The 22,501-nt window shown below is 40.3% G+C and overlaps 3 protein-coding genes across 12 annotated transcripts in view; 2 read left to right on the forward strand and 1 right to left on the reverse strand.

The window, feature by feature from the left end:
• TUT4 (terminal uridylyl transferase 4) overlaps positions 1-6,610 on the forward strand; it is a 49,400-nt gene extending 42,790 nt beyond the window's left edge. For 6 of the 8 annotated variants that reach the window (XM_026086596.1, XM_026086595.1, XM_026086598.1 and 3 more), the window contains 3 exons: positions 1,684-2,209; positions 4,831-5,004; positions 6,062-6,610. In XM_026086596.1, the coding sequence (XP_025942381.1) occupies positions 1,684-2,209; positions 4,831-5,004; positions 6,062-6,153 (792 nt within the window). In that variant the 3' untranslated portion in view covers positions 6,154-6,610. Of the gene's footprint in view, positions 1-507; positions 985-1,683; positions 2,210-4,830; positions 5,005-6,061 lie in introns of those variants that run through there. The other 2 variants (XR_003256814.1, XM_026086599.1) reach the window with 2 other exon arrangements.
• A 1,105-nt stretch (positions 6,611-7,715) lies between these two features.
• Positions 7,716-12,308, reverse strand: PRPF38A (pre-mRNA processing factor 38A). 3 transcript variants are annotated; one of them, XM_026086603.1, is made up of 10 exons: positions 12,019-12,214; positions 11,777-11,936; positions 11,124-11,245; positions 10,519-10,604; positions 10,235-10,345; positions 9,494-9,606; positions 8,907-8,933; positions 8,731-8,828; positions 8,282-8,330; positions 7,716-8,051 (listed from the first exon to the last, which is right to left on the reverse strand). In XM_026086603.1, exons 1-10 carry the CDS (start codon positions 12,146-12,148, stop codon positions 8,009-8,011), a joined length of 939 nt encoding a protein of 312 aa, XP_025942388.1. In that variant the 5' UTR covers positions 12,149-12,214; the 3' UTR covers positions 7,716-8,008. The 3 variants fall into 3 exon arrangements, 2 of the variants coding, with proteins under 2 accessions (XP_025942388.1, XP_025942389.1); XM_026086604.1 differs by lacking the exon at positions 11,777-11,936 and having other exon boundaries at positions 12,019-12,308; XR_003256815.1 differs by lacking the exons at positions 7,716-8,051; positions 8,282-8,330 and adding an exon at positions 9,152-9,357 and having other exon boundaries at positions 8,765-8,828; positions 12,019-12,215.
• Positions 12,309-12,434: 126 nt separating this feature from the next.
• LOC112976064 (coiled-coil and C2 domain-containing protein 1B-like) overlaps positions 12,435-22,501 on the forward strand; it is a 59,675-nt gene continuing 49,608 nt past the window's right edge. Inside the window, exons 1-9 of the mRNA XM_026086912.1 lie at positions 12,435-12,495; positions 13,115-13,208; positions 13,803-13,930; positions 17,050-17,219; positions 17,636-18,017; positions 18,720-19,008; positions 19,519-19,623; positions 19,986-20,184; positions 22,088-22,194. Of these exons, the coding sequence (XP_025942697.1) occupies positions 13,120-13,208; positions 13,803-13,930; positions 17,050-17,219; positions 17,636-18,017; positions 18,720-19,008; positions 19,519-19,623; positions 19,986-20,184; positions 22,088-22,194 (1,469 nt within the window). The 5' untranslated portion in view covers positions 12,435-12,495; positions 13,115-13,119. The remainder of the gene's footprint in view (positions 12,496-13,114; positions 13,209-13,802; positions 13,931-17,049; positions 17,220-17,635; positions 18,018-18,719; positions 19,009-19,518; positions 19,624-19,985; positions 20,185-22,087; positions 22,195-22,501) is intronic.

Genomic DNA, 22,501 nt, shown 5'->3' on the forward strand with positions numbered 1-22,501 from the left:
CTGTACCACATGATGCAGAAGCATCTCTGTAGGAGCCTTGTATTTCTGTTGGGAAATTGCAGCTGGAGATGTGGGTGCATGCACAGGAGTCAGGCACATCACACACTGGACCTACTGCATGTGCACAGTCAGTCTTGCGTCCTCTGGATGCCTTGAACTCTGTGTATGTGCTGTGTGGTTGTCATTTGGTCAGGATTTCTTGGAGAGGCCACAGAATATGTGCTGCCTGGGGGCCGTTTGATGGGAGGGAATGTTATGGTGCAGGAGGAGGCAAAAGGGAAGGCAGGGGTGTGGAAGCAGACCAGGAGGCTGGAATTTGTCATTTCTCCTCTCCTGCTGCTGGCATGTCCATGCATACTTATGGTGGTTTAATGTTTGCAGTCAGGCTGTGCTCTATGCATGTGCTCTGTTTTTTGGGTTTTTTTTGTTTGTTTGGGGGGTGGTTGTTTTGTTTTGTTTTTTAACATATTTAAACTGTTAAACTAGTCATTGGCTTTCAAATCCCAGGCTTTACCTTCTCGTCCTGGTTTGGTGCAAAGTCATGGAGGCACTGGTACAGGAACGATTGGAATAGCAGCAAGGAGCAGTCCCAGCTTCCAGGCTTCAGCTGCGCCCATGGCGAGATAGGCAGCGTGCTACTGTAAGGAACCAGCTGAGCGGCTGCTGCGGGGACGTGCTGCAGACCTGCTGGTTGTTGAAGAAAAGTGGCTGCCAATTTAAACAGACGGGAGAGCAGTCAGGGATAGTGCCAAGCTGCAGAGACCTTTAACTTCAGATATCTGACATCAGCTGAGTTACCTGGAGCTTGGCTCTCTGCTATAGCCTCTGGAGCAACTCCACAGGGAGATGGAGACCTGAGGTTCAGATAATCACCTTGTCTTAGGCAGCTGTCTCTAATTCGAATCTCCCTTTGGAGAGGCCTACCTCATGCCATCACCACCTCATCTGAGTCAATAAAAACAAGCTCGATGAATCTGGACACTGGTAATAAATTTTGGCAGATAAGCTGAGAAACACCTCAATCAATCCAGTTCTTGAAATGCTTTTCTGCTGTGAGCAATACCAAACAGCTCAGATAGGCTCAGGCACGCGTCTGTATATTGCTGGTGAAAGGGAAACCTCTACAAATGCTATAATAATGGCTATTTCTGTGCCTTCAGCCATGGCTTAGCATCAGGATACAGAGGTTGAAACTGGGTCTTTGGAGTTTCAATTTCTTGTTTAACAGATTAAATAAAAATTAAAGAAATATTAGGAGCTTATTTTGGAAGCACTTACAAAGGTATCTTCAGTAATAAGAACCACTGTTTAGGAGTGAGGTTTTGTAACTAGTTAATGAGGTTCTGGGCTCTAAATAAACAGGGTGGGGAAGACGCTGAATAAAAATCAGAAACAGATGTATGAGGAGTCTAATGAGTAGCTTGGGGCTAATGTTTGCTCAGAATGATGTTTCTGATGGTGGGATGTGCCATGTTAACAGGCCAAACTATCAGCTGGTGAAAATGAATGCAAGTTGAGCTGTACTCTCTTAAACCAGCAGGAACTTTGGCTTAGTTGGGGTGTTGTTGGGGAGTGCTCTGCTGTTTTTGTGAATAGTCTTATAAATTGGGTGCTTATTAAAGAAAAACACCATTAAATAGCTAGTGAACTAATCAGAAATACATACTTTTTTTTCCCCTCCAGTCTGATTCGCATCAGTCATCTTACTCTCCACAACCTCAACAATTTACACAGAATTCCTCTCAGCCAGCCTCCATTAACCAGACTCAGCCACAACCAATATCCCAGTCTAAGCACGTTCCGCAACCACAGCAGGGTGCTCAGCCGCCCCATCAGGTCCAGCTGCCTTTGTTTAACTTTCCCCAATCTCCCCCAGGTCAGTATTCCACCTTGCATAACCTGGGACTACTTCAGATGCACCATCACCACCAAATTCAGCTTCCCAACACTTCGTGGCCTATTCACGGGCCCGTTATTCACTCTGCACCGGGTAACCCTCCTCATTCTACAAATGTTCCGTTTTCTATGAGGTCTGGCAGCAGCACCACCACAAATAACCAGAGCAGTGTAAGCTTGAATGATCCCAGTATCATCTTTGCACAGCCTGCTGCCAGGCCCATGGGAATCCCCAGCACTTCTCATGAGGGACACTGGCACAATCCTGTGACTCCAAACTCACTGGTGAACAATGGCACTGTGGGGAATTCAGGTAACTCTTCTCTATTGTATCAAACCTCTCGCACTTTGTGTACCAATGTTAAATGTTACAGAAACAGCTAACGCTAAATTTGTTTTACGTTAAGAAATGATGCTTAAGAAACCAAGTCAGTATTTTGTTGTCTTAACATTTTTATAGGAAAAAAAAAAGTGCAAGTTGGATCTAGGTAACTTTTAGGCATTGGTTCTATCTGCCATCAAGAGTTGTGCAACACATGAGAAATCATGCATTCAACTGAGAAATACTGTGATAGTTGTTTGAGTCCAAATTACTTTTCTGTGAATATGCTTACAAATATGGTTTCTGTTTCCGCTGTTACATAGATTATTAGATAAATGCTAAGATTGCACCTACAAACTTAGAGACTGACAGAATTATGGTTGTGCATATTGAGGGTTGTCCCCTTGCAAGTACTGCAGTACAGGCTTAATGACAGGGTCTTATGTAGTCATTTCTCCTATAGGTTATCCTGCCTCATTTATCTTCTTTAATATTGACATCCTTTCCTGAAAATACTTCATATGTTTTCCATCTTCTGCAACAAGTGGGCAACAGCCTTTGTCTCCTACAAAAAACAAGTACACTTACATGTTTGATGAGGCTGAGAAAAATAGTATGTAGTAACTAACAACACTGTTCTTCAAGCAACATAAACAGTGGCAGTCCCTAAACTTGAACAGTGATCTTCTAAACCATCATAGTATTCTCTTGATTTATTCTGTGTATAACTTCACCTATGTTAAAAAGAAAAATCCATCATACAATATACTGATGCAGTCATTCATCGCAAGAGRCTGGAGTTTTAAATCTCCTGCACATCCCCTCTCTGCACTAATAGAGTTATTGACAGTAATAGTGGATTTTCATCAATGAGTCAACARTGTTAGATGAGATACGCTTCACTATTGAGTTTTTTAGGTATCTGCTGACAAGAGATGCATATTTTTCTATTCTGAGCAATGTGAGGAATGTATTTTAGAGGATGCAGAGACTGCTACCAGTGTGCTTTCTAAGCTTGCCTTTGTCCCTAATCAATCCTCCATCCTTTCTTGTCTTAATTCTCTATCCTGCCTCATCTGTCCCTTCTTCCGGGTCCACGCCAGCGCTGCCTTTATTTCCCAAGCACCTCCTTCCGATCCAAGTCTTCTTCCAGATCGCTGCCTTCTTTCAGACATGTTCCCCAAATCCCAGTTTCTTCTCTTGACTCTCCTTCCTCCTTTAACTAGTCTYGCTGCTCATCATCTTGTCCGTTGGTCTGTCTTCAGTCTCTTCCCTTTGCACTTTGTTTCTGTTTGCGTGMTTCCACCCTCATCTAGTCTGCACAGAATGTTTCCTGGCTTTCTTCTGCTGTCAGTCTCAATAGTTCTGTCTGTTTGTTTGCCCCAGCTGAACTCCATTCATTTCATCTCATCACACTCCTTTTCCTAGTTCCCAGTCCTGGTATTTGCCCTCTTCGTATTTTAATCACCTTTGTTTCCTTTATGGTTTAGATGCCGTTACAGTAGGTCACTGGGTGGGCGCACTGTGAAGATGAGCTGGGTGCTCTCTGTTTGAAGCCTGCTCTCATACCTGCTTGGAACAATTTGGGAACAGCAAATTCATGGAAACTTTGTCTGGGCTTATGTAATCCCGAGTGGGAAGGAGCAAATTTGCTTTCTTTTCATTAGACAATGTGGTCAGAAGTAGGATCATTAGAAGATTCAGAAGGACAACTTTTTTTTGTGCTTTTTTCCAGACCTATATTTCATGTTTTATCGTATAAAAAACTATTGTTCTTTTTAAACCCATAGCTTGCTTATTATATAATGAAAGTCTATCTACAAGTTTCTAATGAGACTGAAGAGGAACTGATATTCTGAGAAGGATAGTTGCTTAAATTTTGTCTTTTTTTTTTAAATGTACATTGACCAAGGTTTTTAAATTACAGGGTATTACAGTGTCTTATAAAACTGGGAGCTATGAACAAAAAGAGCAGAATTGACAATACTGTCAATAACTTGTGTGTCCTGCCTCCTTGATGCTTGATTTCTCATCCTTAATGCTGCAGTAATACTAGATTTGTGAATGGAATAATTTACAATATGTATACTTATTTCAAAAGTTTTTATTTGTCTTTCCAAAAATAAATTTTAAGTTTGTCCCGTGATCCACATGCAGAGTTTCTTAAGCATACAGGTGTTAGCGGAATTCCACTSTACTGCCTCTGAGAATTATTTCGTGAAGTAGGACATGCTTTCGTGTCACACATGTCAGTGATAGTGAAGATCTGTGCAGGATCAGATATTAGTAGCATTTTTCAGAACTTTTATTTTTCATCRTGAGAATGACATACAGTCTAATTTATTTCTGTATGGAATAGTGAGACTTTAAGGTCTTGATTCTAAGTACTGATTCATCGTCTATCTTCCCCCTCCAATAAATTCTATTATGCTGAATAATGAAGTAATTTAGGTGGTAATTTTTACTGATGTATATTTAAAAAAAAATTAGCACATCAGAGTAATCGCATAAAGTCCCCTGCAAACTGTTATTTGAGATGTAAATTGTATTTGTGACTTATTGTTTAATTATTTCAACTTGCAATGTGCTTTTCCCTTTCAATTGAAAAATAGATCAGGGTTTCCAAGGACAGTTTGGTAAAATGAACCCTCCTTCTGTCCCTTGGGACCATGGGACCCCTACCCATTTTCCTCTCCTCCGAGGAGCGTGGCCTTACAATATGCCTCAGAACTACATGCAGCAGGGAAATGCCAGCTATCCACCGAACAAACCTTTCTACCCTCAAGGTACTAGAACTAGTATATGAATCAACAGCTCATGCAACATGTCTCTTTACTGTCTCAAAGGCTTTAAAAGCCAAGGAATCATGTTTCACATGCCTAGGCTCCCTGGAACCATAAGAATGAATCCAAGAGTCAAATCAACGCTTCAGCTTCCTGTATGGATGGATGAAAATCTGTGTGGGAGGGAAGGGATTAAATGGAATTCTCAAATCTGATAGGCAACTTGGACTGCGATACACTTCCAGCCCTTTTTTTTTCTCCATTGCTGCTGTCTCACTTAGAGCCACCTCTGTTTCAGTAGAAGATAAAATGATTTGTCCATGCGCATGCTAAGAATTTGCAGAAATTTTTGTCCTAAWTAATTTTATTTGGCTTTTGTACCTTGCCTTACGATTGACTTGCATACACTAAAAACTTGCAAGATCAYAGAATAGTTCAGGTCAGAAGGGRCCTCTGGAGGTCATCTAGTCCCATCTGCAGTCAAAGCAGCGCTAACGTCAAAGCTGGATYGGGTTCAGTTATTCAGGATACTTTGAAGGATTGACTTTATCCAACTCTTTCTGATGCTAGTGAACAGTAAAGGTGTTCAGCATCTTGCAGGATTGGGAGAGGCTGTGAGAAAATGACCTCTGGCTCCAGTAAGAGAGAGACTGTGCCCAAATTAAAGACATGCAATTACTGTGCTGCTGGGTCATCTTGTATAAGATGAGAGATATGGCATCAAATCCTGTTTTTTTTTTTTCAAAGCCTAATCTATGGGCTGTAGCAAGGTTTCCAGGTGAGACCAAGATTTAAAAATCCTGAAATGATTTTGTTAGTTTAAAGGAATTAAGATTAAAGTAACGCAAGAATAATGACGTACTGATGATTTGGAGGGACTTTCAGAGTTAGGATTAAAATAAGACTGCATTGTACTGTTACATGGGTTAGTCACATAGATAGCATTTGTGTCAACCACATAAATGCCTTTATTTCTAAGTAAGTGTTATACATTGAATATAGCCAAGCACTGTTACGTATGTTTAACTTGCTGAAGTAATTGTAATCCATTTTCTTTTAGCTGGTCCACTGATGCAGAGTAACCAGCGGTTCTCGCTTCTGTCTCAAGGACACCCACACTTGAATCTGAATTACATTCAACAGAAAAAGTGAAATTTAAGGGGATTATGGATGGGTGGGGGAAGGGGAGAAAAAAAATCAGGTTCTGATTTAAAATCTTAATGCAACATGTTTAGATACAAGATTATTTAAGACTGTTTTTAAACTGTATCATTTGTACATAGATATGAACTATAGTTTTTACTAGTATCACAAAACTGAGTGATACAAATTTCATCTATTTTATTACCCTATTTTTAAGGGGACTTGTGTTTTGTTTTATCTTGATAAACTGTAAAGAGAGAGAATTTTTAAAATTAAGTTCTTTATTTTCTATTAGCTGTATTCATACTTTGGTTGCTTCAGACTTTATATATATTGTTCTAAAAAAATAAAATTAGAAAGGGATTTCATGTGTTTAAAAATTTGTCACTTCTATTCTTTACAGAACTATGTAGTGCCAAAAAAAACTTTTTAAAAGAAAAATAAAACCGCAAAAAAAAGGATGTAAGACTTTTCCTCTTCCCTATTTGTGTGTATGCTTGTGATTAATGAGGATACTAAAATAAAAAAGCTTTCATTTAAATATTTTATAGAAAACCTGAAAGAAGACAGCTTTAACAAATAAGACATACAGTCAGTACGCCCACCTGCCCCCAAGTGTCACTACATGCACTATTCACAGGCAATGCATTTTTCTTGTAAATATTTGGTCTCTCTGCTTTTCCCTTCATAACCTTCCCAAAATAATATGAAAGTATTCTAGAAAAATAAGGCTGTACTGTTATAAGATAACTTAATAGAGGAGGTTTCTTCCATAAATTCACTGGGTGTACTACTACTGTGCTGTCAACRCTCATTGCACAATGTGTGGAAAATWCTTAAGCAGCACTATCCCAATTTTGTGTATAAAAYTTTTGGGAGACAAAACTGCAAATCCATGCTTCTGAAGCAAGATTATGAATAGAGGGACAGTACAGAAGGGATTTAACACAGCTGTTTTCTTGTGGTTTATAATAAATATGTWTTAAGATAAGAACTGTAACTAGAATAAGAGCTTGACTATTCTTAAGTTGAGGGAACAGGGCCTTGCTCAATGTGAACTTCATTCAGCAAAGCTAGAGCTGAGTATAGTTAGGTGTCATATTCTGTTYCTCACTCCCAGGTAGGCCACAAACTATTTGTCTTCAAAGTGATGGTTACTATTTTTCAATTTAGTGAGTAATTTTGCCTGAAAAGTGATGAGTAGTGTTTTGTTTTAGTGTCTAGTATTAGTGTCAGAAGCAGCATATTACTGGACTTCAAGCTGATTTTTACAAAGTAACCAGTAACTCTGGCACCAAGCAGTACAGCTACACCTTTGAGTTAGCTTCTGCTTTTAGAGTAACACAGTATATTTTGACAGCATTACTTCCTTTCTTGTACCAGGAGGTCTCTTGGGATAGGTTTCGTGGTAGTTCTTCAGTATTACTGAGCTAAGAACAAACACATTCTCACTTCTGCAACTAAATTCAGTTGCCTTTTGTTAACAAAGCCTTGATTTGGGAATGAAACTAGCTTCGATGAGGAGATGTCAAAACAAACTATTAGGAAAAAAAGAGCAAGGAGTCTTTAGAGACAAAAACCCTTATTTTTATTGCTTGTCACAATTTTTTCAGGCCTTAAGAAAACAATTTAAAAAAATCCTCAAATTCTACCAAGAAGATGASTAACTACATAAAAAGTTTCTTTAGCTTTCTTTAAAAAAACAAAAACAAAAACAAACCCCACTACTTCTTATACAAGAGGGGAGGGATTAAAGAAATAGACTGCTAAAGCAGCCAGTACATATCCYGCTGCCCCATAAAGCAAATAGGACAGTATTAGACTGCAGTTCAAGGTCCCTAAACTGCCTGCTGGATTTAGTTTGCTATTCATTCCCTCGTCGACTTTTCTTGTGGCTTTTCTTAGATCTGAAACAAACAAAMAAAATATGATTCATAGGATACAATACTATTGTTTTAAAAGACCAGTGTGATTCATATTGGTGTTTTCTGTAATAGACTATGGATAATGTATCTTGACTTCAACACTGGGAGAGGTACCATATCAAATACTTTATCTCCAACATTGTAAGACAACTTTCAGTCCTGAGATTCTTACAACAGAACCAACACCCTTAAGAAATATGCCAAGCCTTTACCTTTCAGGTGACTTAGAGTGACTTCTGTGCCTGTGACTACGGTGATGCCCTRTGAGGAAAAAAGGTAACAGTTACTTGTGTTTATAGTCACAGTACCTAGCAATTTTTTGTTTTGCTAATGCAATCCACTTCTAGTGACTAAGTGTCCTAGATAATKCCAGAAGAACCCTAGCCTTAATTAGGCAAACAAACTAAGCTCCATGTAAATATTTGAAGATATTGTGAAACTGAAATATATAGAAAATACATTGCACTCAGTGCAATTCAAATTTTCCATTTCAAATRTTTCAGTGTTGCATGTATTAAAGAGTTTTCTGGGCATGCTTCCATATAGCTAGCCATTTTATAATCCAGATCAGGCCTCTATTCTAGCTTCTTGCATTTTCCTTGTAGTAGATGCTCTGCTGACAGAGACATGCCACAGTTAAATCTGTAAGCTACAGAAGTACCTGGAGATTTAGATCTTGATCTGTGGCGCCTCTCTCTGGATCTGCTCCGGTGTCGTCTTGGGCTTTTGCTGCGATGCCTCTCCCGGCGCGGCGATGGGCTGAGAGAAAGGAAGCTTTTAAATAACCATACTAAAAATGCACATGTTCCAAGATTATATAGCAGAAAAATAAACTACCTTCTTCTCTTTGGAGAGCGGCTTCGTCTGTAATTGGAGAAAGAAAAAGTCACTAAAAGCCATCRACCAAACCAACAGTTTCATTTCCTATATTCTCCAGCAACAGCACYAGGGCTTTCCTTGCACTCTCCCATATCCCAGTCAGTGTGTGTTTGGCCTGCTACACTGGGGCGGTATGTGCTTCTGGTCTGGCCCGTACAGTGAGCAGAAAGAGGTAAGTGAYGATTTCTTTCCTGGCTTAATACCTGTAGGTCCGATCAGCAAGATCGATTTCTCCTCAGTCCTTGGTTTACATGAAAACCACAAGCACTTGATTCTGCTTGATACCTTCCCTCCGCTGTCAAGTTTAGCTGAAGTTGGCCAGCAAATTCAAGCATTACTGCAGGACTAGGGAAATGGGCAGACAGGGCTTGACTGTGGCTGTGCAGCACTGCAGCTCTTTAAGTAGCGCCTAAAAGAAGTGGAAGGCCTAAGAGATTCTGACTGAACACTGTCTTCAGCTCTGTGCTTAGATCCAGTAAAAGCACTCTGCACCACCACAGATGTGTTTTAAGTAAAAACATTGCTCAAAAAGAGCCATGTATCACCTTCTTGGAGACCTGCTTCGGCTCCGCCTGTATCGCACAACAGGAGATCTGCGGGGTTTATCGAGGTCTCTGTAGCCTCTTCTGCGGTGATCCGGAGAGGGTGCTCGCTCCAACTGGAAACATTGCAAAAACAGCCCCCCCCCCGCAAAGTTAACTCTGTAAGTCTTTCCTCGCTAAGATTTTTAGTTATCAGTAAGGATTCCCAAACAATTAATACAAGAGATAAAAGAGGAAACAAGTCATCCAATTCAAGCTTCCCATTCCTCAATTATTATCAAATATATTCCTCAAGTACTTCATACTCAAAAATGAGCAGCACTACCTAAATTAGCAAATTATAAAATAGGAAATTAAAATGGTCATCTCTCATACTGTCCACTCCCTCCCTTAAAAAGCAGAATTGACCAACGAGGACCATCATCATAGAGAGAATTAAAGGTGACAGTGAAAGTTAAAATGCCTATATATAAATAAAATATATTTTATACACATATAAAATATCTGAAATATGAGCAGACAGAAGAGCTTGACAAGTATGGAGCACTTTAGAGCTGCTTCATGGTCTAGCATGTTCTCACAGACAGTTTATATATGAAAATACATTAAGGGAGGAAAAAAACCTGCATGCAGCCTTCTAGTGCCTCCCCTCAGATGTTTCTCATAAGCCATAAGATGTACTGTGATGTTTCAGCATCAGTTTTAACTATCTCTTTATAAAATGCTATAAAACAGTTGACTAACTTTTTCATCTTCTTCCTCCTCCTCCTCACTAGACTCCACGTCATCCATATCTTCTTCCAAAGCACTAACACGAGGCTCGAGTTGCTCAGCTTCTTCCAGAACATATCGTTTCTAGGAGAGATTACAGCTTTATCTTACATGATCTAAGTAAGAACAAACACCTAAGAAGGCATCTGCTGTGCCCAAGAAGTCTTGTACATAGCTTTATGCAACAAACCAGTAGGCTGATGCAAGCATTGAATATGACGCAGTTAAGAATTCAATAATCATCCACTTTTCCAAACCTGTAATCGAGGCAGAATGATATCACACACACGTTCCTCATGGAGTAGTTCATCAATAAATTCATCCACGTGCATCAGTTCAAATTCTGGGAAGAAAAATAGCATTTAAAAGACCAAGAAAATTAATACTAGCAACCGGAGTAAGGATGAAACACTTGAGACCTAAAACACTTGTATCAAGTGGGCTGTACAAACAGTAGTTCTAAAATCATTCTTAAAGATTAGGAAAGTCATTAGGCCTATCTTGCAAAGAGAGGAAACCACTGCACAGGTAGGATTAGTAGATTCCCAGCACTGAAACCAGCACTCAGATTATATGTTTTCTGTTTTCTGTTGTGCACTAAAACTCAGTTTGGCAAATACTAAATACAAATGTTTGGGAAAAGCAAAAGAAGCAAGACAGCTCCCATTTATAATGAATTACAGCAGCAGACTATCCAATGAATGGATAAGTAAGAGCAAGATTTCAATAAAGTGATTTTCCTACAATTTTTTAAGCTTTTATTACTAAAGAGGATATTTAACTTTATCTAGCCTTATATATTTTTCCAGCAAAAGGCCATCTATTATACACTGAGAAACCACAGCTGCATGACAGTGCTTACCGCCATTTCTGTTCTGACTTTTTATTTTTCGATAATCATTGTACAGGGGTTCAAGATACTTGTAGCAGTCAATGGCAGTGCCTGTCAATCTCATATACAATGCACCAAGCATTCGGACGTATCTGAAAAGCAAGCAAAGTGTTTTGTACAACTGTACTTCCTGCATAGGTAGCAGCTAAGCTAAAACACAAGTTTTTTCCCATAAGTTTCTGAGTAAAAATCTATACACTAAAATAAACAGAATAAGAGATCATGTAGATTTTCTCCTTCAAGTACATACATCCTCTATGTGATTGTTTTTGGATGTAGGAGCAGTATTTTCAGTCCCTGAACTGAAAGAAATACTTAAAAAAAAGGGGAATAGGGCCCCCTTAATGCACCTGCTTCCAACTACTCAAGGCAGAAATATATTATCACATTAAGCACATGCTACAGAAAAATAGCCACTTCTGCAGCCCAAGTGACACAAGAAGAGCAAGTCCTTTGAAAGCGAGAATAATGACATGCTTTGGAAAGAAGAGTTTATCACGGCCCCAGTGAAGAAAGCTAAACCTGGCACTGAGGTTTCCCCGGCTGTTCTGAATTTCCACATTTCACTCAGCCCGACAAGCAAAAGAGAGGGAGAAACAAAAAAGAAACAGCTACCAACGTACTTGAAGTCTTCGTTTTTTATGAACTCCACGATGATGTCCTTCTCGGGCTGGATCTGCAGCATCTTCAGCGTCAAGCACAAGAAGGGCGTGGGCTTGATGTTGCCGCCGTAGACGCCCCCCACGTACTTGAGCTCCATGGCCTTGTCCACCACCAGCTCGGCTGGGCGAGGCGAGGCCAGGCCGTTAGTGCCCGCCGGAGCCCCGCGCCCGCGCCCCGCCCGCCCCGGCCCGCCCCGCCGTACCCGTGAGGCCGAAGCACTCCTCCTTCCAGTACTTGGACTCGTAGATGCGGGTGCGGATGATCTTCTCCACCAGGTACTGCGGGTTGGTGCCGTGGATGCTGTGCGCGTCCTTCACCGTCCGGTTCGCCATGGCCCCGGCGCCGCGGCGGTCCCGCTCCCGGGCCCGCTTCCGCCAGAGGCGGAGGCAACGGCCGCTTCCGCTTCCGGGGCGCCCCTACATCGGCGCGCCCCGTCTCCGCCCCGCCGGCCGCCATCTTACCTCAGGGCGGCCGCGGCTTCGCGGCGCCAGGCACAAATATGGCGCAGTTTCCGCCTGGCCTCCTCCCGCCCTCTCCCTCCTGTGCGCACGCGCGGAGGGAGGGGCGGGGCCTAGGGCTCGCTTTGGCGCGAAATTCTATCGCTGGTGGTGACCGGAGCTCGCGCTGCTGCCGTTGCTGCTGCTGTCGCTGCCGCGTGCGGGGCCGTTGAGGGGCTGCGGTGAGTGGGGGAGGGGAGGGGCGTGGCGGCCCTGTGGCCGCTCCGTGAGGGCGGCGGGGCGCCTCGGTCTCCCCTTGCGGGTCGGAGCCGGCGCCGCTCACGGCCCCCGCGCGCCGCCCGGGAGCGGCTCTGTGAGCGGCTCTGTGAGGCAGCGCCCCGCCGGCGCCCTCCGCTGCCTCGTCTGAACCGCCCGCTGGGCGGGTGGGGGTTGCGCTTTCCTCAGCCTCCTGAGGCGTTCCTAGAGGGAAAGGTCTGCTTTGGAAGCATTACATAAAACCTAAGTGTAGTTGAAAGGTTTGGGACGGTCTCAGCTGCCTGATTGCTGGGAGTTGTGGGGCCTGGGCGAAAAATGGCCGGGCGAAGCCTCCCGAGGGCCGCCCGTGCGGCCAGAGCCGTTGTCCCCAACACTGGAAACCTTCCCTCCGTCCTGGTCCTTCAGAGGGGTCCGGGGGCCTGGGGGAGGCTGGCTTCTGTACACCAGCCGATGTGTGCCAGCTTCTTCACATGCTCAGAAAGAACTGGTGACAGATCTAGAAATCTGGCAATTCTGACTTGTTCCCTGCTTTTATTTCTAAATAATAAGCAAAACTTGCTTGTTTGTTTTTTTGCTTTTCCGTAGGAATCATGAACACCCGGCACCAGAGCAAACATATCTATTCCTGGTATGGAAAACCCATGAGCTCAGACAGAAAACTGAGGACTTTGCAGTACAAGTAAATAACACTTACTTCTGGCTTACTCAGGGAACCATAGACAACAGAGGTTGTGTTCTTTACCTTTCTGGCATCCTTTATGTTAATGTGGCAGTGAGAATTAGAACAAAGAGTAGTGGTTTTGAGCAATGTCTCAGGACCTTGTATGCATATAATATAAAAAGATTTTGAATTATAAATTGTATATTACATAAACAAAGGAAAGCATTTAATTAAATCTGTGAGTGAGTGTTAGCTGACTATTTGGCAGGTGTCGTTAGCCAGAATTGTTTTTGTCTAACTCAAATTTGGTAGTATTTCTAATCACATACATATACTGCCTTTTAAATAAATGAGTCTTAGTTGTGTGGTAACTCTTAGCTGACTTGTTGCTAACTGGCTAGTTAGTTGTGAGTGTACCCCAGATAATGGCCACATGTGCATTACTACTTGTAGAGCTAAAGAATATGAAAGCATTTAAGCAGGAAACTCAATTTCAGGCTTAGCAAGAGGTGGGATAAATAGCTGTAAGGCTGGCAGTTGATCAGCTTTAATGAAACTTGAATTGTAAAGAATATAAATCCTCTTAATCTACGTGTGCATGTCACTTTCTAGGGGAATCCTTATTAAATCAGAAAGAAGTCAAACAGAAACCTGTATACAGCTTGGCGAGTTTGTTTTAGTAGAAGGGGAGAATGCAGATCAACCTTTTGTGGCACAACTCCTGGATTTATATGAAGATGGTAAGAGTAATAAAAATTTACCTCCTTCTATCTGAGAAATCTTAAAATGTTTTAAAGATACCTATTTCATGGTGATGTATTTACTGTTAACACTGTATTAGTTGCCTAATTTATTAAGAAAATGAAGCTTTGGTAATCACTGCATCTATCCACATGCATCCCAAATATTTGAGGCTAATGGCTGCTTTCAACTAAAGTTGATAGATAAACAGAGAGCTAAAGGCATTAAAATCTTCCAATCTTACTTTGTCATCTATTTAAAAAAAAAAAAGGGGGGGGTGGTTCTTGAGGAAGGCAGTGTGAGCTCACACTTTATTTAGAGATTACAGAATCTATATGGAGTAGGAGCACTGCAATTCGGGAACTTGCATCGTATTAGATATAAGGGAATTTGGCAAGAAGGTGCAAGGCTGAAAAAAACAGGCTGATTATTTCTGTCCCTCATAGAACTACTTGTTTATAGATGGAGGTAGATTGGAAAAATAAATCGTAGAAGTGACATAAAAGGCTATGTTTGAGTCTGAATCAGAAACAGCTCATCAGCTATGTCCGTTTGATTTCTCTAACAACTTCTGTTATTTGGTTTGGGACATCATAATAATATTTTGAAGGTTTCTTATTCTTTAAATTTTTCATAATATGAATACATGTCACTCCACTTTATCTATTCACTAGTGCATATTTATTGCAACATAATATTTTTTCATGCTGTAATGAAAGACATGAAACTTCCTTGGAAATAGGATGCTGAGCTTTTCCTCTTGTTAATCTTTGACAAATTCATTAAAAATGAATTAATTAAAAATTAATCAAGGACAAAACTTAAAATGTAGAAAGAAACTTGATATTCAATTGTAATATGTTCCAAATGTTTCTTTTAACTCCATCCATGTTGTATCTGTAATGTTTATTCAAACTTTCTTTCATTAGTGTAATAATATTACAATAGCAGGATTCCCTGATTTTTAAGCGGTGAACAAATGTGTTTCTCATTTATCTTTAAAATAACTCTGAATTTACAAATAATGTTTTGAAACTTCTCAGTTCTCCTTTTCTGCCACTGCTTTCAGTTAGTGGGGTCTGAGTAGATTATGTATATGCAAATAAACAACATCTTCATTTGAGATAGTGAACTGGTCCAAAAATACAGCTGGTGAATCAGTTGGTCTGTAGGCAGTTTGTGACTGAGGCTCTATGTAAGTGTTGTCTTAATCACCTGCAAGTCTCAGCTCAAACATGCTAATTTTAGTTTTAAAAATGGGAACTACAGTCTCTTACCAGACACTTTCTTACCTGTGTCCAGGGAGGATTTCTATACTTGATGGCTCAACTCCATGCAACATTTTCCCTTTTGACTTTCTCAGTCTGGGAGAAGGGTTAGACTTTGACTGTATTGAGATTGAGCTCTGCCTAAAATGATGCTTTTGAAGATCAGTTTTTATGTGTAGGCCTATCTGCTTCAAAAGTAGAGTAAGCAAATCTGAACTGTCAAACAGCAGTTTTCCATTAATCCTGTATCTTGCCGTTGATAGTGGTCAGATGTTTTAGAGGAATGTCTAAGAAACTCTCTAATGAATAACTGTAGACAAGCCATTTGCTGGATAAGTGTTTTTTAACTTTTTTCTGGTTAAGATTGGCTTATGCTTCAGGATCCCCTTGCTTTTTTGCTGAACTAGAATGATTAATAGTGATTTTTCTCACAACTGACTGGAATTTCTCATTGGTTTTTTGCAACATAGAATTTTTGTCTCAGCATTGTCTTGTGGTTGAATTTTCCATGATTAATTAAAAAATGAAAGAAGTTGTATGAAGCGACAACTTTTCAAATGCAGTAACCATCCCCAGCTTGTGTTACACCAGTGAGTAGTTTGTGCTCCAGTTGAACCCTTTTATTCCAGGAGAGATGCAAGGGAAAAATTACAGCATCTTCCCAATTTAAAAAGACATAGGAATGGGTAGGGAAGTTTCCCAGAACTTCCCGCCACCTTCCTGGGTGGTGTTATCCTGATGGCTGCTTCCACAAGTTACAGAAAATTAGGTTGGCACTTTTTTTACAAAATGTATGTAGTTATTTAAACATCATTTACTTCCATGCCTATATACTGAACTCCTGGAGTCTTAGTCTCATGAAATTCCCTCAGAGCCCTGCAACAGTAACATGTTTGGCTTAAAATGATATGCTCCTTAGAACTCCATTTTGATCAGATTTCAGTCATCTGAGTGAACTGTATGAACTGCTCAAATAATTATTGTTTTTTAAAAAGACTTTTCTGTCCTCAATGCACCTGAAGAACTTAAATAGTCTGTGAAATTCCCCAGGATGAAGTGCAGCTAAAGAAGCTGCAGTGCCTTCAGCCTCCTCCTGTAAATTATTCCAAGCCAGTCCCAGTGAGCGTTCTAGTGTTGAGAGGTCGCACTGACTGTCCCGTATCTCTAGTAAGCACTGAATAATGTGGCTGCAAGGTTTCTGGTGAACCAATGGCAACAGATTACTCCTTTTCACACATGCCATCAAACAGCTTTCAAGCAGTGGTATCACTGGGTCAGTACTGGAGCTATGATCTTAAAATGGTACCATTTGCTTGAGCAACAGGTAATAATGGAGTTGAGGCACATACTCTGCCACCTTTAAACATCACTTTTTAAAAATATAATTACATAGCAATTGATGCAAAATTGTCTGCATACTTGAGCTTTCACATCCTTGGTAAGTAACTTTCCATTAGTGATGAGGTGTAACATTGAATACTCAGCAAGACAGGACTATAATGATTAGAATTGTATAATATAATCAGAATAGTTTTTAAATACAAGTATTGTGTTGTTGGAGACGTGACTTCAGAGATGTGAGGTCAGTTCCTAGTTTTACTATTGACTCTGTATGATGTTGAGCCAATTTATCTCTGTCTTGATTGTCTGGAAACGGACAATAGTAATTTTCTTCATCCTGTTTTTCTGTTCTGCCTAAACCAAAAGTTCTTAGGGAAGAACACTGCCTTTTGGTATGTGTGTGTAAAGTGTCTAGTGAAATATTTCAGCTGAAATCATTGAGCTTTACTGAAATAGCGTTAACTGTCTGTGATACAACAAAAACAACGTTGGGGGTTTTTTTGTTACAGGTGCTCAGCAGAAACATGCAGTTGTGCAGTGGTTTTCTCATATTACAGAGGTACCTCAGAATAAAAGGAAACTGCTTAAAAGAGAGGTTTCTCCCCAAGAGGTGTTTTTTGATCAAGTTCCTGGATATGACACTGACATAGCTGTGGAGACCATTATTAAAAGTGTCATGGTATGTACTGCAGCCCATCTGTATGTGGAAGAAAGAAAGAAACTCAAAAAAACTTGAAAAGCATAAAAGAACAATACAGCTATCTTATTCCCTCCCAAACCAAATGTGTGATGTGTATTTGACTATTAATACAGCTGTATAGGATAGTTGGAAATTGTTAATATTCCTCCTTTCCTCTATCTCAAAATGACTTTGGTTGTCAGCCCTAAAATTTAGGGGATTGCATGGAGGGAAGTGATGGGAGTCCTGTGGTGCAGTAAACTTATGCTAGTCTAAATATAGTTTGAAGACATTGCCCTCTATAATGAAGGATTGCAAGAGATCCAATAATAAGTTATGTGAATAGAAAATATTTGGATGCTGAATTAACAGAAAACACTAAGGCATGAGTTCTTTGATATTTTCTCCTTTTACAGGTAATACCACTACGTCTGGGGGAAGCACTACCTATAATATTAAACAAGGAGCAAACTTTCTATGTAAAACAGTCTTGGGATGGGAAATGCTTTAAACCTTTATCCTCTGACACATTCTCTAAGCTGAAAGAAGCTAACAAGAAATCAGGTGGTAGCCCAAACTCTTTGACAAAATCCCCGCTGCATCCTTTGGACATCATTTGCTCCCCGAAAAATGAGACCGAGAGAGTTGTGCGGAGCGTGACGAAAAAGAAAAATGTTGAAATGGAAATAGAATCAAAACATTCTGCTTCCAAGTCCTCCCTGTCTAAGGAGAGACATTCACGAAGAGTAGCTAATGGCATGAAAACCCCAACAGCAAGGAAGAAGTTACAGTTAAACAGTATGTATATGTATACCTGTATGGTTTTGAATATATATTTGTATGTTTTGTCTCTCTTCAGTTTGGGTAGTTCAAACACTGGTATAACTCAACATTAGTATTTTAACTACCTGTTTTATTTAACTACCTATTTTATTCAGGCTTTGGGGTTAGCCTATGCTTTTTGCAAGCATCAGTTGTCTTGTATGTCTGCTATTTCAAGCAACTGCATTGCTTACATTCCATTGCTGTTGCAAATGTTTTGTTTGCAATAGATAAGTCTAAAGTAAAGTTCTTGTTTGCTGAAATGCTACCAGTCAGCCTAATTTGACCTCAGAAGGTCTGATCTTCTTTAATTTTCTGACTAAATACGCATGAGAATGTACACATACGGCCAAATGCTCTTATCCAGCCAAGCCCAATGTAAACAATCAGTAACACACCACACGTTCAAACTGGTGCTTGGGTAGAGCTGTAAGTGATGGAAGGAGATAAACTGAAAAATCAATCCCTGTGTTACTACCTCATCCTTTTTAGAGGAAATGCGTGCCTTTCAGTGGTTCAGTTCTTTGTCCTTGTAGTTTAATATGGTCATCTTTCATTTAAATTTATAAATTAATTTAAATGACAACCACTGAGCCAGTCATGCTATGTCATCTAATAGTTAAACCAAACCAGACATATTAAAGCCTGATAAAAGTTCATTTTGCTCTTGATTCTTAGGTCCCACAAAATCTCCCAGAGGCAAACTCTCAGGAAGTGATGTTTTAGAACTTTTGGGTGATGACTGTGATGCAATGTCAGAACCATCAGCTGCTAAACGAAAAGTGAAATTCACTGGAATTTTAGGCTCACCACCAAAAATGTCATGTAGCAATGATGAGCCAAAATCAACGTTTGATAGTGCAGAGCACGAGCAGAGACTTAGTGATACAATACGATTATCCCCCTATAGTAAGGTCAGAGACTCCAGCGAGGAAGAAAATCTTCATACGAAAGAAGACACTATATGGTAAGGAATAGCATTGTGATAATTACTTTTTGTATGTGATTTCTATTTGTATATAGTTCTCTTAAAGCACATTTATGAAAGAGCTTTTGAAAATTAAATGGGTAAAGTCTCTGTGCGTACCAAATTGTTTCGTCTGTTGAGGTCAGAGAGGGGAAGGGGGATAGCTTAAACAGTTACAAATACACTATGATGAAGCTCTAGAAAGCGTGTTACTTGGAGATGACTGAATGAGGAGGGGACGTCACAAGAGAAGCTGACTTTAGAGATGGACACAAGCAGCCTGCAGCTCCCTGAACAGAGAGAAGAGATTGGGATGGGAATGGTAGGACGATATGAAAGGCAATTGAAGACACATTGATTATTATGGTTTGCGCTCTATCAGCATGGATAAAAATCTCCACTTCCCTGCAGCCATAAAAACTGAGCCTGAAGACTGAGAGGCCTTTTCTCCATCTTTACAAGTGTGATGCAAAGGGGAAATACAAGTAGCTTTTTGTTCTTTCTTTACAGTTTAACTGGACATCAGAAACTAGGTGGTCAGAGCCCTTTAGTGACCCCTCGTTCTCACAGAAGATGTGCACAGAAGACAAGTGCTCGCATTGCAGAGCAGATCAGGTAACCTTTGCTTCCATGATATCTTACTCAGATTGCTGGTGATAACTTGAAGCCTTGTGAGTCTGTCTGGCTTAATATTGAAATGCAAATGGCTCCAGAAGCACAGCTTAATTGTAATATGAGTGAAAAATGTCTCATATTCAGAAACATAAAGCTGACTCAAGATGTTCATCAGAAAACTAACTTCCTTTTAACCAGTCTATTTGAATAGCTGTGGACAACTAACAGCTCAAGTGGAAAATATGTTGGCCTGTTGATTATGGTAACTACAGAAAAAGCTGAAAATGTTTCAGATAATAATCTGTGGCGAGTGGAATTGTATGTAGCTTTAAAAAACTCATTGCCATTTCTGTTACTCATAGCTTATTAAATACACTGGAATCGGACAAGAAAGAGGATTTTCTGTCTAGCTCAGGCAGCTCTTATTCCAGTAGTGAAGAAGAGGAGAATGAAGTGCTCCGTACTCCAAAGAGGAATTCTAAATCAAGCAGAATATTCAGCACCCCAAAATCTTCAAGGAAGTCTTCAGTTCACACTCCTGCCAAGACCCCAAAGAAAACTGTAAGGTTCCTTGTAGCTGCTGACATTTAAAAGACCTGTTTTTATTATTTCTAAGCCAATTATCTGAATGCTTGATGCATGTGTACCAAAGTTAAGTATCAAAACCCTGTAGCTTTTAAGGGGAGATTAACTTGGCTCATATGATCTTCTGTATGAGAACTGAGTAGGCTGTGCGAGCCACATGTGTTGTGCATGAGCGTTGATCAAAAGACTCCAGCCTAACGAGGGAAAATGTTGGACTGGGCTGGAGCTGAACAGTGACTGATGAATGTGCAGTTTATCCTGTTCTGTGGCTATAAAACTTTGGCTTACTGGAGGAGGGCAGGGGGAGATTTGCTAGAAATCAGTAGAATCAGTATATGTTCTGAAATGGTAGCTCTCAAGCTGTGGATTCAGGATGGATACTGGTGATGTGTAAAGAAGTCTTGAGTAAAGCATTGGGGGGCTTTAAGGGAAGAGTCCCTACTGTGTGTGGGTTTTTTGTTTGTTTGTTTTTTAAGTGACCTGGGGAAACACTCAGAGTTTACAGTTATTAAAACTGAAGCACCTTAACTAGAAGAGCGTGCAGTTCTGGTCCTCTCATGCCAAAAAGAGTATGTTCACACTGGTTCGGAGCAAGGCAGGAGAGATGATCAAATAAATGGATTTGACTCTATATGGGAAACAATTGAGTAGTATGAGTAGTGAACCTGAAAACAAGACAATATGTGAGGAGATATAATAAGACTATAAATTCGTGGGTGGCATGAGGGGTGACAAGAAGCTGACTGTCTACTTTCTCTCCTGGTATAAACTACAGGCTCTCAAATATGCCTAGTAGGAATTGGGATCAAAACAAAGAGTAGTTAAGCAATTATTCAATGAGTAGTTAGACCTGCGCAGCTCTTGGCTGTGGGATATTGTGGCTGCAGGAAGCTTACATGGTTTGCGTGAGAGTCTGGGGGTAAGTAGCCAAGAATGCTTATTTAGTAACCCTCAATGGATCAAACTACATCAGTTTTTCATGAAATTCTCGGAACTGAAAATAGTTGAAAACTGGAATAGTATGTTTTTGCTGTTATCTAAGCATCCATTTATGGCCAAAGTTTTGACTTTTAGTGTAAACTGCACACTGAGACACATTAGTTCTCCTTTTTCTGTACAGCCTTTACTCAATGCAGTCTACCTATATAACAGACAGTCATGAGGCCAACTTTGCGCCTGGCAGTAGAGCCCTCCTGACTCCTGAAGGCTTGCCAGTGTGCAGGTGATTACTAACACAAGGGATGCTCTACAGGGTTCATGGCCACACCAAGATGTATGGCCAGCAGTTTCTTGTAGTGTCATGGCCACTGTTGGGGACAGGTTACGAGGCTAGGTGGATCTTTGGCCTGACTCATTAGGACTGTTTTTATGACCATAGCCAGGTACATATTGTCAATGGCTAATTTTTGCTCCGTGCTTATGAAATGTCTAGCACAGAAATCCCAGCATAGCTAGAACTCCTAAGCACAACAGGAAGGACTAATTAATGCATTGTATTCACTTTCTTGTTTGAACAATGAAATTCACAAAGATCGATTTTTAGTTGCTTGCTGGTTTTTAAGAACTGGATTGCTTTGTAAGACAGCACTTCAGAAGAACATAAAGAATTTTTAAATTCTTCCATCAGTTAAAAGGTGGGGTTGTCTGCGTCACCATTCCCCTCCCGATTTCTTTCTACCCTTAAGGAAGAAAAATCTATAAAGCTTGTTTGCTAGTTATGCTTTGTGAAGACTGTTTCTCTTTTCATCTTGTACTCTGGCATTCTCAGGTAGTCTTTGTGCATAAATAATGCTTTGGAAAATTGTATGGATGATCAGTCTCCAGTAGAAATTCACGTATATAGAAAATCTGTTTGAAGTTTTTAAACTTTTCTTTGCAGCCCTTACCAGCAACACCCAAGACACCCCGGAACGCAACTCCTGAAATTCCCAAACGCAGCCATGCAGCTCGGAAACCAGCCAGCATACTAGAAGAAGCCAGATTAAGGTAATGTGTAGTTGTCTGAAGGGAGGAAATCATCTTTTTGCTTCAGGTACACAGAGCAATAGGCTATGCTGAAAGAGAGAAATGTTGTCTTTACTATATTGAATAAATTTGGTAAAAGTTCATGGTGTTTTGATATCAGAAGATCACTTGTGAATTTACAATACAATAATAGAGTTACAAATAATAGTAATATTTACAATTCTACTTTTAGGATTTCAAATTATTGTAACCAGTCCATGCTAAGTGCTATGGAATTAGGTATCTGTTTGTTTTTATTCTGTGCAACATCAGAAAAACAAGGATTCTC

The sequence above is a fragment of the Apteryx rowi genome, unplaced genomic scaffold (assembly GCF_003343035.1).
Source record: "Apteryx rowi isolate R43461 unplaced genomic scaffold, aptRow1 scaffold_7, whole genome shotgun sequence".
Taxonomy (NCBI): domain Eukaryota; kingdom Metazoa; phylum Chordata; class Aves; order Apterygiformes; family Apterygidae; genus Apteryx; species Apteryx rowi.

What these genes read in the sequence shown, in the direction of transcription:
- PRPF38A (XM_026086603.1), bottom strand. Translation starts at nt 12,148, where the DNA reads ATGGCGAACCGGACGGTGAAGGACGCGCACAGCATCCACGGCACCAAC. An exon ending in GGAGTGCTTCGGCCTCACGG is followed by an intron (nt 11,937 to 12,018) that starts GTACGGCGGGGC and finishes CGCCTCGCCCAG; the next exon opens with CCGAGCTGGTGGTGGACAAG. An exon ending in CACTCTAAGTCACCTGAAAG is followed by an intron (nt 8,052 to 8,281) that starts GTAAAGGCTTGG and finishes TGTTTGTTTCAG; the next exon opens with ATCTAAGAAAAGCCACAAGA.